Below are 15000 nucleotides of genomic sequence, written 5' to 3'. Positions count from 1 at the left end.
CCTGCTCACAGAGGTAGTGGTAACACCAATGTAAGAAGCGTTGGGAAGAAGTTTGCAACCTTCTTCAGGGCAGGAGAATTGGTATACCACATTTGTCTGTTTAAGGAGAGAGTTGTTTTTAGTCATGTTATTTTTTTCATGATAAGGTTAGAGACTTTTGTGTTTTTGTAGTATATGATGAGGGTCAATTTGTCGTGTGGGTTGGTGCATGTGACGTTACGTGCGAGGATGTCTTTGAGGACACGTTCGTCTGTTTTGTGTGCTGGTGTCATTTGGTTTTTGTAATAAACTGTGTGTGTGGAATGTGTGTTGTTTTGTCCGTGTTGTGTTGTGTTGCGTGTGATGAAAAGTCTCGTCTCTTTGTCAATGAGGAAGTTGGGAAAACCGTTGTTAATGAGTATTTGTTTAACGCGCATTATTTCAGAGTGAAAATTTTCCCAGGAAGAGCAGTTTTTATATGCGCGTCGGAGGTATGCCCGAATAACACTGAGTTTGTACCTCTGGGGGCACTCGCTCGCTGCATTCAGGCATCTTCCGGTGTCAGTGTTTTTCCTGTAAACAGTGGTCGTGTATTTGTTATCTTGAGTGTGGATGAAGACGTCAAGGAAGGGAATTTTGTTGTGTATATTAAGTTCATATGTGAAGTGTAGTACGGAGGCTGCTTCCATGGCTAGCTGTAGGTCTTTCAGGTGGGACTCATTCCGAACTTCAGTAAAAATGTCGTCGACGTATCTACAGTAGGAAAAGGGTCTTAGGACGGGGTCTTGTAAGGCTTTGTTTTCTAAATCACACATGTAGAATTCGGCAAAGGTACACCCTAAAGGTGAACCCATTGCGACTCCTTCCACTTGTAAATATAGCTGGCCGGATGGGCTTCGAAAGGGTGCTTCAGTTGTACAGGCTAGGAGAAGAAGCTTCAGTATTTCTTCCGGGATCTTAGGGGGATGTAATTCAGGGTGACGGTACACATTATTCAGGATTATATCTATTGTGGGAAGAATAGGAATATGGGAAAATAACGATTCCACATCGAGGGAAGCCATAATTCCTTGGGGTTGCTTGCTGCGTAGTATGTCAATAAAATCATCAGATGATTTTATGGAGTATTTCTTAGGAATGAAAGGGGTGATGATATGGCTGAGCTGTTTGGCGAGTCCATATGTAGGTGTAGTAATTTGTGAGATGATCGGGCGGAGAGGGGAGTTCGGCTTGTGAGTTTTGACGTTGCCGTAAATATAGCCTGGGGAGAATTCACCGGTAATGGGAGGGATGTGCAGATGGTCGACGACTGCGTTATTAACAGCGATGAGTTTGTTAACCTGAACCTTAAGTTTGTTGGTGGGATCACTAGAGATTTTCTTGAATTTAGAAGTGTCGGAGAGGATGTGGTTAATTTTAGAGAAATACTCTTCTTTGTTAAGTAAGACATAAATGGAGGACTTATCAGCTCGTCGAATGACGAGGTTAGGGTTATTGCGTAACTCAGAGGCGGCTTGTTTGAGTTGTGGAGTGAGGAGGGAACTATTTTTGTGACTGCGCCTTTTGGTGGTTTCAGCTAATAACTGGGGTTGTAAATCAGAGGAAATAGTAACCTTACCATCTTTCTGGAGTTGGAGGAGGGACTGAAGGAGGAGTTCCATCTCGGCAACCTTATCCGCTTTATCAAATTTTGGTTGCAGGTGACAGTTGAGACCAAGGTTGAGAAGTTCCTTTTGTGCTTCTGTCAGGATGTGATCCGAAAGGTTAATGTAACCTTCAGAGCGCTGTGGGAGAAGTATGTGGCCTCCGTAGAGGCGGCTCAACTTTTTGATAGTTTTGTTTTCTACGATGCTCGTGCGATGTTGCTTGACGATGTCCAAAGTAGAAATGACGTTGCGTCGGACTTCGGATGTGAGGGAGAAGTCGTCAAAATGATTCATTAAATCATTGAGCTTGTGTTGCTGGAAATCAAGCTGTTCGGTTTTGATAGTAATTTGCCGATGGATCAGTTGCTTCCTGTATTCCAAGGTCAGATGTTCGTTTCTGGCTGCCGTCACCCTGAATTACATCCCCCTAAGATCCCGGAAGAAATACTGAAGCTTCTTCTCCTAGCCTGTACAACTGAAGCACCCTTTCGAAGCCCATCCGGCCAGCTATATTTACAAGTGGAAGGAGTCGCAATGGGTTCACCTTTAGGGTGTACCTTTGCCGAATTCTACATGTGTGATTTAGAAAACAAAGCCTTACAAGACCCCGTCCTAAGACCCTTTTCCTACTGTAGATACGTCGACGACATTTTTACTGAAGTTCGGAATGAGTCCCACCTGAAAGACCTACAGCTAGCCATGGAAGCAGCCTCCGTACTACACTTCACATATGAACTTAATATACACAACAAAATTCCCTTCCTTGACGTCTTCATCCACACTCAAGATAACAAATACACGACCACTGTTTACAGGAAAAACACTGACACCGGAAGATGCCTGAATGCAGCGAGCGAGTGCCCCCAGAGGTACAAACTCAGTGTTATTCGGGCATACCTCCGACGCGCTTATAAAAACTGCTCTTCCTGGGAAAATTTTCACTCTGAAATATCGCGCGTTAAACAGATTCTCATTAACAACGGTTTTCCCAACTTCCTCATTGACAAAGAGACGAGACTTTTCATCAGCCGCAACACAACACAACACAACACAACACGGACAAAACAACACACCTTCCACACACACAGTTTATCACAAAAACCAAATGACACCAGCATACAAAACAGACGAACGTGTTCTCAAAGACATCCTCGCACGTAACGTCACATGCCCCAAACCCACACGACAAATTGACCCTCATCATACACTATAAAAACACAAAAGTCTCTAACCCTATCATGAAAAATAACATGACTAAAAACAACTCTCTCCTTAAACAGAAAAATGTGGTATACCAATTCTCCTGCCCTGAAGAAGGTTGCAAACTTCTTCCCAACGCTTCTTACATTGGTGTTACCAAGACCTCTGTGAGCAGGAGACTTACAATGTACGCCCGCGAAGAAAGGATACGCAAACACATGACACAAACACACAACAAAACTCCAAGCAGGCAAGATTTAGTCAACAACACAAAAATACTTAAACAATGTAACAACACCAAGAAACTACACATCTTAGAAAGAGTCTACATTACACAATACACTCCTATCATTAATATACAGACAGACACAATTAGTACCTTACAACTACACAGCGAGGCTGCGTGGCAACAAGGCCCAAACGTCCGGCTACCGTGACCAGCGTCCAGCGACGTCCTGGTGATACGAAGACCTCACCTCCGTCCAGTACCTGACTCCTAACTCTCCTAGTTCCCCCCTTTTTACTTGTATTTAAACTCCTGTTCTGTTTATGTAATCTCACTTACCTGAAGATGGTTGGATGACTCAACCGAAAGCTTGTATTTATATTTTGTGTTACAATAACATCATGGATCTCGGAAGTATTGTGTTTGACCTCCCCTCAAGAATCAAACAAACGATTAGAAAAATTGAGAAAATCACTAAGAAGATAGTGGATATTGAATTAGCTCTGGCCTTCAATCGAACATATATACATATATATATATATATATATATATATATATATATATATATTATATATATATATATATATATATATCGGAATTAATTATTCGTCACAGTGAAATCCTACAGATAATCATCCCGGCTGTCGCCTGGGATCGATCCCGGGCCTGGCGTATTGCCAAAGAGCCACTCTGACGATGCGCTACTGAAACTACCAAAGTTTTTCAGCCTTATTGCTTAACTACGATACAGGAATCAAGGAAAACTGCTAACTGCCTTCGCCTTCTTTTCACGGAAGTCCAGAGCCCGCCCGCAACGAATAGCAGAATTGAACCGAGACCATTTATCAACTTCGCCGTTGTAACTAAACGAAATAGATAACTCGTAACAGTGAAATCTTACAAATAATCAGCCCGGTTATAGCCTAGGGTCGACCCCGGGCCTGGCGTAATGCCATGCAGCCGCTCTACCGTTACGTAACTGAGGCTTCAAAAGTATGGCAGCTTTATCGCTTAAGTAAAGTATAGGAATCAAGGTAGACTGCAAACTGCCGTCATTAACCTTTTTTCAATAGCGCATTGATAGTGGCTGCTTGGTAATATATATGTATGTATGTATATATACATATATATATATATATATATATATACATATATATATATATATATATATATGAATGTGTATATATATATATATATATATATATACATATACATATATACACATATTTATATATATACGCATGTGTATATATATATATATATATATATATATATATATATATGTATGTATGTATATATACATATATATATATATATATATATATACATATATATATATATATATATGCAAGTAGTATTAAATACGACTGAAATATCAGCGTTAATGATCTTTTTTTTGAGAACCTTCAATTCTTCTAAAAAGGAGTTTCTCATCCTTAGTTAAGGAATACAAAAATTCTCCGAAAGTGTGCAGCATGGAGACGAATAAAGTCGATTCTACAAGTTACTACCAGGACGTTTCGTAACTCTTGTTACAATTTCAACTGACTACATAGGTTTTGTTACAAGGGTTATAAACACAAATAACAAACACTGGGAAAAGTGAATACATCCAATGAATAACTAATTGTGTGATGCTCCGTGGGAAGTCTTAACGGACGAATGACGAGTTATATCTACTGGACGGGAAGGGTTAGAAGATCACCACTCTGGATGTTAATTAGTTAGTTAGAGGTCAGGATAGATAAGATGGGGGGAAAGGGAGGGAGGGGGATTTGGGGCTTTAGTGGAAGGAAAGAATGAAATGGAAGGAAGTAAGAGTTATGATAGATGTGGGGCAGACCCACTTCCTCGGTTAGTTTATAGTCTGAGGGTGATAAACCTCTTATATAAAGGGCTTCCAGTAGAAAAAGACGATGGGCATCGTCATCCTGGTCCAGGATTATGGTGCCTTTGACCAGAAGTTCTCTCGTCGAGCGGATTTCATGGTCGTGTAAGTAATGATTCTTGATGGATCCTGATTGTAGATGGCAAGTAAGACGTCTATCAGGAGGACGTTCACCCACTGTTCAGACTGGACATCTGTTCACCATGAACTTGAACGGACCTCCCATGTTCTTATAAACAATGGTTTCCCTATTTATTGTCGAGAGATCTATCAAGATTGAAGTCAACCGTTGGTACCATGGACACCTCCACACCGACTCCCCAAACAAGACACCCATTAAACTGTTTTACAAAAGCCACATGACATCAGCATATAAAAGTGAAGAAAGAATCATGAGGAATATCATCCACCGCAACGTAAAACCAATACCCGAAGATAAATATCTTAGCTCTATTATTTTTGACCAGTCAATAAAGTCTTCCAGCTTTCTATAAACAACTCTCTCCCTCCCCCTGAGCCCCTACAGAGGAAAAACGTCATCTACATGCATACATGTCAACATGAGGACTGTGGAACCCGAACTTCTTATGCAGGAATGACAACTACTCGCCTCTCCAGACTCTTTACTTGCCACCGACAAGCAGGATCCATCAAGAGTCATTACTTACACGACCATGGAATCCGCCCGACGAGAGAACTTCTGGTTAAAGACGCCATAATCCTGGACCAGGATGACGATGCCCATCGTCTTTCCCTACTGGAAGCCCTTTATATAAAAGGTTTATTACCCTCAATCAACATCCAGAGTGGTGATCTCCTGACCCTGCCGTCCAGTAGAGATATCTCGTCACTCGTCCGTTAAGACTCCCCACGGAGTGTCACATAATTAGTTGTTCGTTGTAATTATATTGGCCTTTCCCAGTGTTTTTTTATAACCCTTGTAACAAAACCTATGTAGTCAGTTGAAATTGTAACAAGAGTTACGAAACGTCCTGGTAGTAACTTGTAGAATCGACTTAATCGTCTCCACGCTGGACACTTTCGGAGAATTTTTGTATTCCTTAAATAAGGATAAGAAACTCCTTTTTAGAAGAATTGACATCATTGCAACCAACTGCTAATTGACATCATTGTTACCCACTAGCAATTCATTTCAGAACTACCAACTGGCAATTGATATACTACCAAACGTCCATCTTTACTCTAGATTTAAAAAGATTGTTAATGTCTTCCAATTTATACTGCTGTTTGTGTTTACTTATATTGCAACTCATGATCATATCCTTCATAATATTTTTCTTTCTTTTTTTTCAGGTAAAGTTATCAAGATGCGTCAGAGTGAAATGTGATAATATGGTTATGCCGTAAGTACTGAGAAATGAAATGTAGTATTTTCATGAATTGCTATTGAGCTTTGTTTTATTTCTATTTTTTCTAAGCATGTCACATATTTTCATAACCTGAATAGAATCGCCAACGACGACGATGTCAGTCAAATAATTCCGACAATTGTCCCTGGACTCGAACTCAGTAGCATAGTCGGTCGAGCAACGACTTGCCACCGCGCAAGTCTCGGGTTCGAGTCCGGGAGTAACTGTCGGAATTATCTGATATTTCCATCAATATACATATATCATTATGTAAGCCACAACATAGGCTTAGGGGCAGAAATCTCTTGAAGCTATGCCTTGCCATTATAGTCCATCTGAGAAAAGAATATATAGCAGTATAATTTCACCTGTAATGTTGCCCCTAATTTCCCCGTAGCTGTCTATCACTTAGCGTAAAATATCGCCCTGTTTTGAGAAAGTGAAAAATGTGGCCGCGACCACTAAATAAGACAATCGAGTTTGTTTTAACTTCATTTCCGACTTAAGAACTTTTTGGCATCTTTCTTCGGAGCAGTTCAGTAGGTTTCCAAGTGAACTTTCTGTTTATTAATTTATTTTTGGTAAACAGATTTTTTCCTTGAAAATATATTCGTGCTTAACACACAGAAGAACACGGGGAATTCCCTAGTCCGAATTAAATTTCCTGACATGAGCTGGAGTAAAATCTTTGAGTTAGGGAAGAGAAGAGTTAATCGAGATGGTTTCCATAATGTATAAACCCATGAAAAAAAGAGTCGTTAGCCAGTGTAACATCTTTAGAATAAGCAAAATGGAGGGTTTTGGCATCTCTTTAATGCCAGGGCCAAAAACGCAAGACAATTTTAGTCACCCGAAGACTAGTTCTCCACACAGTTCCAAACCTACCAGTCTGAACAGTCTCGACCGTGCAATAACCAAATTGCATGACATTTCTCCCGACATCTGTATAATGTTCCACGGGGCTTTGAGATTTATCAAAAGAACTTTGTTTTGATACGATTTTAATTTGAGTTATTTGGAAAATTAATATTTGCCAAATATTCATCTGTTCAAACCCCATCCCCAAATCGACCATCCCTCCTTTGGCTGACTTCTGTAATATGGTTCTGTCTAACGGCAGCTGATTTTGTTCTAATGAGGGACAGAATTAGAAAAAAAAATCGGTCGTCTGAAACCACGGTTTGAACCAAGTTAAATAAAATAAGTTTTCGTTGCATTTCAACAACAAGTACTCCTTATTAAGTATGTCCACACCTTCCGTGATTACAAGCACTTCTCGTAAACCACCTGTGCTCTCTCCTCTAATGTGAGCAGCCTTTTTATGATTTATCAGCGAGATTATCTTAGTTGTTAATCTCTGAATTTTCTCTGTTTTATTCATATATTCATTTTTGTGTGTGACGGCCACGCCATTGCAATATATTCCAGTCTGGAGCAAATAATATTTTCGATCACTTTTTTCATCGCGTCTTTATCTATCAAGTGGAATACTACTCTTGTGGTCTTCATTTGATTATAAGTTTCCAAATTATCCTTTTGATGTGTGTTTCTAGTGACAATTTTTTCTATTATTCTTTGTTTTTGCAATGAAATTAGAGCAGTGATGGCCTATCCTTACATTCATTTCCAATATCTTGCATTTCATTACAATGAAACTAATTTCCCACTTTCGGCTCTACTCATATCCTGTCCAAATATTCTCGTGGTTACCTACATTTTTTACGCTCCTCATGACCTAAGCATCATCAGCGAATAAATTAACATAAGTGGTCAAATTATCCTTCATGTAATTAACATATAACAAGATTATTACTGGTGCTAACACCGACTAATGAAAAAGTCCACAAATAACTTCCCTCTACCCAAGTCGAAAGGCAAGTACCCACTCCCACCCATTTCACTCCCACCCATTTCACTCCCACCTATTTCACTCCCACCCATTTCAAAGTCTACTTTACCATAGAAATTGACCGACCCACACTATACCTTTCCTAAAAATATACTGTTCCTCACCAATTACTCCAGCAAACAACAACTGGCTTATCTCCCACTTTTCTCCATTTTCTTTATCCATCTCCAGTCCCCGACCCATTACCCTTGCGTTTACCTCTCGCACCACCCCATCCATGTATAAATAACACAGCCAAGGCGACATAACACATTCCTGGCGAAGTCACACTTTTACCTCAAACCACTCACTCTCCATTTCTGATTCTAGCACAGGCTCTATTACTCTCGTAAAAAATCCTGACTGCCATTAAGAGCTTTCCTCCTATACCATATATCTGCAATACCTCCCACAATGCCTTCTTGTCTACCCTGCCATAAGTCTTTTCCAAATCTTTAAAGGCCCAAAAAAACATCATTACCTTTTCCTAAAGCTTTCTCACATATCTGCCTTACCACAAAAAACTAATCCAAACAACCTATTCCTCACCAATTACTCTCTTTGTTCCTTTCCTAATCCTCATAATCAAAACCCTCCCATAAACCTTCCCAACTACACTGAACAAACTGATCCTTCTGAAAATACTACCCTCACACTTGTCCCCTTTTCCCTTATAAAGTAAAACTATACAGGCACTCCTCCAGTCCTTCGGCACTCTACCCTCTCTTAAACATTAAACAACCTCACCAGCCAGTCCACCATCACTGTACCTCCCTTCTTTAGACACTCAGCATGACACCCTTCCACACACAAATACAACCTTACATACACACAGGCTTACACTCCATATTCACTCTAGTAAAACAAAAATATACCCTGTGTTACGTTGTGTTACGTCGTGTTACTTGTGCCTAAGTAAATCGGACCAAGTCAATGCACCTGTTGTCAGCCTTAGATTGAGTTCTCCATTCTAGAGTCGTGCAATTTTATGTAAAACTAGAGGTATGGTAACAAAAATCAGAAGATTCCAGAAGGAATATTAAACCTGTGAATTAGATAACAAAAATACGTTGATATATATACAAAACAAACAACTCTTCTCATGGGTCTAAACTGGCCTGAGTCAGTTATCTCGAAGGTGGCTATCGTTTGAATGACGCCGGATCAAGGATGTGCACGCTTATATATTTGTAAACTAGAAGTGGTCTACATAACTGGAGACAGGGAGAACCGAGTAGTTCGAGGAAGCTGGATTTGATGTCGCCTAGTCAACCTGCCGTTCCATCGGTTGAATACTCTTGAGTGCCTATAAATGTAGATGTACTTTCACAATGTTGACTAGGTATGTGATATACATAAGATGTGAATTTGAGTGCAAATAATATTTACGTAATACAGGCTCACATAATGCATATATGAATGATTTAGTTTGCATGTACATTAGAAAATACATCATGAAAATATATACGACCTAAGACTTGGCACTCATGTGTACATGAAGGAAAGGATTACTATGTAAATGTAATAACGTAATCATTATGATATGAATATATATATACATATATATATATATATATATATATATATATATATATATATATATATATATATATATATATATGTATGTATGTATATGTATGAACAACATTTATAACCCATTCGTCCTGAGGAATCTCATAAATTTGATTACATTTACTGCAAGAAGTTAAGGACTTGGGGCTACTTTTGGTAGGTAATTAGGAACCCTTCAACTCGTGCTCTTGCGAATTATGACATTTTCCTTTCTTTAACGGGGATGTTGTCGTGAGGTTCTTAAAACTTTTGGTCTACTTAAAATAAAGTTTTAATTACCTACTCGAGGTCTTGTACAATTAAACCCCCTATCCCCAAGCAATATTATAACTTGTAATTATTTAAGTTTTAACTCTAAATTGCACATATCTCTCCACCGTCCGGTTCACAGCATCTACCATTGCTTCAATTCATTTTATTGGAGGGAAAATCCATCATCACTCTAACTCCCAAAGTCCTCTGTCCCCATTATTCATTTCTTGGTCACTCAACCAATGTTCCGTTTCGGGTGTGTGGTTTACTCTTGGCCGGCAACAACTTCGTTGCTATTCTACGGCTTTCCATTGCGCCTGCTTTTGTAACACCTTTCTGTCACACATACACACACACAAACATACTCTCTCTCTCTCTCTCTCTCTCTCTCTCTCTCTCTCTCTCTCTCTCTCTCTCTCTCTCTCTTTTCCCTCTTTCATCTCCCTTTACTTTCTCTCATCTTCCTTTATCCCCTATCCCCGTCCTCTTTGCCTCACCTTCCTTCTCTGTCCCCGTTCCTCTCCCTTCTCCCTACCTGTTCCCCTCCACGTTCCCTTGCTTTCCCCCTCCCCGTCCCTCATTTCAACCCTTTTCCTCTCCCCTCCTCTCCCCTCCTCTTCCCTCCTCATTCCCTTCACCATTACATTCCTTGTTACAAATTTTCTCTTAGACTGACGAATAACATTCCCATTCACATCAGGGCAGAATCCCAGGCTGAATATGCTAAAAGATGTCCCTTTTTCTTAAAAAAAAAAAAAAGAATCTGTAAAGAATCTCTCATCTTCTTAAAGCTCCCAATTTTCGTGTAAAATTTGCCTCTTATATAAAAGAATCTCCCAGTTTCTATAAAAGAAAATCTTCCGTTTTTCTTTAGAAATATCCCGTTTTCTCTGGTCAACTCCGGAGAAGAACATTCATTTTCTCGGGCAGCCCATAAGATTATTCATTTTTTCAATAGTCACCCCTTAAAACCGCTCCGTCCCCGGTCAGTCATCCCCGTAACCCGATGGTTTTCTACTTCTGTATCTGTACATTGGAAAAAAAAATACTATAAACTAACCGAGGAAGTGGGTCTGCCCCACATCTATCATAACTCTTACTTCCTTCCATTTCATTCTTTCCTTCCACTAAACCCCCTTCCACTAAACCCCCTTCCACTAAATCCCTCCCCATCTTATCTATCTGCCCTCTAACACATTAGAATAGTCAGTAAAACTATAGAGGCACACCATCAGTATATAGAATAATTTTTTATCATTAAAAGAGTGAATGGTATATGTTAATAAGTTAAAAAAGAGGACTACAATTCATTCCTCTAACTGCCAAAAGTATGTTGCTGATCACAAAATTCAAGTTGATTTGAAAACGTGTTACATATATGTTATATTAATTTCGAACTTGTTATTCTGGAAATACTTTGTTTGAGGTAGGGCCGAAGAGGGCCGATCATTCTCAAAGTTCCCGCTACAAAGTGATCGGTAATCAATGCGTTAAACATTTCGCTGCAGAGAGAAGGGGTGGTCATTTCCACTTCGTATGAATTAAATCGCCTTGTGGCAGATGAAATACAAACTCAAATTAAAACGCAGAAAACCCTCAGGACTAGTTACTGCATTAAATAATAACAAGAATCCGATAAAAAGTAGAATAAGATTAGACAAATACGTAAGAGAATAAATAACGATACGATTACAACTGTTTATATAAAAAAAAAAAACGCCTAGCCACGTTCATCACTCGCAAAACTGGCTGGAGTGCGAGCTGACCTCCTCAAGTGATGGTAGGGGGTTGTGTATGTATATATATATATATATATATATATATATATATATATATATATATATATACCTATAAACATACGTAGGTTGCGGAGTACATTAGTTGGAGGCGATAAGAATAAAGCTGCTCTAGGTTCTTCTCTAATTGGGTAAACTTGTCTGCTCGACAGATGGGCCTAGTATGTTATTTGCCACCAAGGGAGCGATGAAGAAAATGCGTGACGCTTCCCAACACATCTTTACAGTCTATATTTATTTACATATTCCTAATGTCTATTCTATATACAATATGGGTCTGAGTGCGAACACCCGATAATTTTATATATACATCTACATGTATACATGAAAATCATTATTGAAATAGAAATATACATTATGGTTATGAAGCTTGTGTTTGGTTATCACTGCAAGTTTGGAGGTCCGGATTACGGAACAGGTGGCCGGTAGCAGGTGGCCAGAGGTCAGATCCTCTGACCGAGGGTCAGATCACACAATAGGCATCCGTTGGAGCCTACCACCATCTACCACTTTGTACCATGAGCACACAAGTATCCATGCACAAGTATAGACATATAGGTATTGTCTTGCAACAGATGTTTGGGCCACCACTCTAATTATCTAATTCATATAATCCTTGGCTTAAATTAAAATTGTTGACAAATGTAATCTTATATTTGTATTTAAGTATGACTTACTTTTAATAATTTCTTTAGTACCTTCCCAATCAGTACGATGGATAGAATCCCTTGTGTGAACAAATAACGCGTTGGACATTCGCCCACTTTTGACAATATATTTTTTTCCAGTCTGGCAAATAAAGTATTTGTCACATTGTTTACATGGTATTGAATATACCCATCCTTCCTCATTTTCATTTTTTTAATCAATCTCAGTCTTATCATCACTGTTCCATAGAACGTATCGAATTTGTGGTTAGAAGAATTTGGATGGTGAATTCTTAAGAATATTTTGTTTGCACCAAACGCCAGTTAGGGCATACCCTGTCGGTCACCAGCCACGATAAAGCTTCTCCATTCCATTCATGTATCTTGACATAGTACTTCCTTCTCCTCAACCGTTGCACCCTTACTCTCTGCTGCAGCCTTCGTACTATCCATCCGTCTACTCCTTGCTCGACCAACTGGACACCTACCATGTCGATTCCACTTCATATAAACATTGGCTGCTCTCTGCTCATCTTGTTAACGTGCCCAATTTTTTCTTGGGTTTCTGACGCAGTTGTCACTTACAGATCTTCTCTAATTCTGTAAATTCTTACAGTTACCCCTGTTATCACTCTGAGCATTTACATTTCTATACACTGAATCGTTTATTTTGTGTTTGCGGTTAGTAACCATGATTCCGATCCATATGTGCGAATCGGTTTTAGAATACTTTTAAATATAATCGTCTTACTCTGAATTGGTACATGCCTATCTTTGAGTATTGGATATAACATATTGAGGTTTCTGTTGTTGATTTATATCTGTTGTAGTTTTCTTGATTAAACATGACTCCTAGATATTCAAATTTCTCTACTTGCTTAAATGTAATTCGATTTATTACAATACCGCACTCTTCCCTTTGTATATGTTTATAACTCGAGTATACATATAAGAAAATGTGTTTAACGTATAACACTCTTGGCGGCTGAGTTGGTTAAGTCACTGTCCATTTGTTACGTATCAGTTAGGTTCGAGTCCTCAGCCTGACAGCGTCTCAGTTTCCGAATATGCTTCCTTCGAGCTACGTACTGATGATAGTCTCGATTGTGTTTGCAAGGAATTGAAATGGAAATAAGTCCATGTTATTGATAGTATATATGTGTATATATATATATATATATATATATATATATATATGTGTGTGTGTGTGTGTGTGTGTGTGTGTGTGTGTGTGTGTGTGTGTGTGTGTGTGTGTGTGTGTGTGTGTGTGTGTGTGTGTGTGTGTGTGTGTGTGTGTGTGTGTGTGTGTGTGTGTGTACTTGTGTGTGTGTGTGTGTGTGTGTGTGTGTGTGTGTGTGTGTATGCGAATTGTATTAAAAACTACAGAGCTCTTGTGGTTATTAAACTTCTTCCTAGCATTGTCATTTTTCCTAGTTAATATTTTTACTCTAATCGTGTGAGCGTAGACTGGGTTTCCATATTCTTCCCTTTATTTCTCAACGTTTCGTTGTTAATAAGACACCATCAGTATTTAACTGTAATAAGATGACAATAATTAGAAATGATAAGGTAAGTACAAATTATAAAACAATATATAAGAGTGTTATACGAGAAATTTGGTACTTACATCTAGAAATGAATATGGGAAAAGTGACAGGATGCACACTGTCTATACGTTCTCCCTGCTATGATTCGACCAGAATGTCTGAGAGAAGGTAAAGTGTAGGGGGTGGTGTCTGAAGTAGAAGACGGTGCAGGGGGATATGGGGCTGAGGTGCTGGTGCGGAAGGGTGAGTGGGAGGAAGTGGAGGAGGAGGAGGAGGAAGGGGGCAAGACCTCTAGTGAGGTGCAGGAGGAGATGGTGGGGAAAGATGAGGAAGGAGAGAAAGAGGAGTGAGGAGGAGGAGGAGGAAGAAAATTATAGGAAGGTGGCTAACAAGGTTTTCTAAAATTGTCCCGTGAAATGATAAGTAAATTGAACAATGGTATCCTAGATACTATGTTAGAGTGAATGTTAATAGCCGCAACTGTGGTGCAAATTACTTCAACCAGTTGCAGCCTTCTGGGGTTCTCATTGCAACTGATTTATCTTTTTTTTTTTTTCTTTTTTATTAACTTAGTTTTCCTTACTGATTTCCTGGTTGAGGCATAGGAAATCAGTAAGAAAAAGTTAGTTAATTCCACCAAAATCATCGATTTACAGTTGAGGCAATTTACATCAGAGACAAAGTTGTGGCTATTAACATTCAATCTAACATGGTATCTAGGATACCATTGTTAAATTTACTTATCACTTCACGGGACAATTTTAGAAAATCTTGTTAACCACCTTCCTATCCTTCTCTTCCTCCTCCTCTTCCTCCTCTACCTCCTCCTCGACCTCCACCTCCTCCTCCTCCACCTCCTCCTCCTCCTCCACCTCCTCCTCCTCCTCCTCCTCGGGGCTTCATCCAGTTGGCTTGATGTTCGGGGCTTCATCTAGCTGGCTCGATCTAAAGAATGGCGTACCGCAGGGATCAGTTTTGGGACCCGTTTT

General features: G+C 39.4%; 1 protein-coding gene across 1 annotated transcript in view; it reads left to right on the top strand.

Annotated features, from left to right (window-relative positions):
- The window catches only part of LOC143025945 (uncharacterized), a 75744-nt gene that overhangs the window by 56435 nt on the left and 4309 nt on the right, over window positions 1-15000 (top strand). Inside the window, exon 4 of the mRNA XM_076185926.1 lies at window positions 6254-6303. Within this exon, the coding sequence (XP_076042041.1) occupies window positions 6254-6303 (50 nt within the window). The remainder of the gene's footprint in view (window positions 1-6253; window positions 6304-15000) is intronic.

The sequence above is a fragment of the Oratosquilla oratoria genome, chromosome 6 (genome assembly GCF_046742065.1).
Source record: "Oratosquilla oratoria isolate Oo_2021 chromosome 6, ASM4674206v1, whole genome shotgun sequence".
NCBI classification, from domain to species: domain Eukaryota; kingdom Metazoa; phylum Arthropoda; class Malacostraca; order Stomatopoda; family Squillidae; genus Oratosquilla; species Oratosquilla oratoria.
This window is presented reverse-complemented; position numbering and strand designations above follow the sequence as displayed.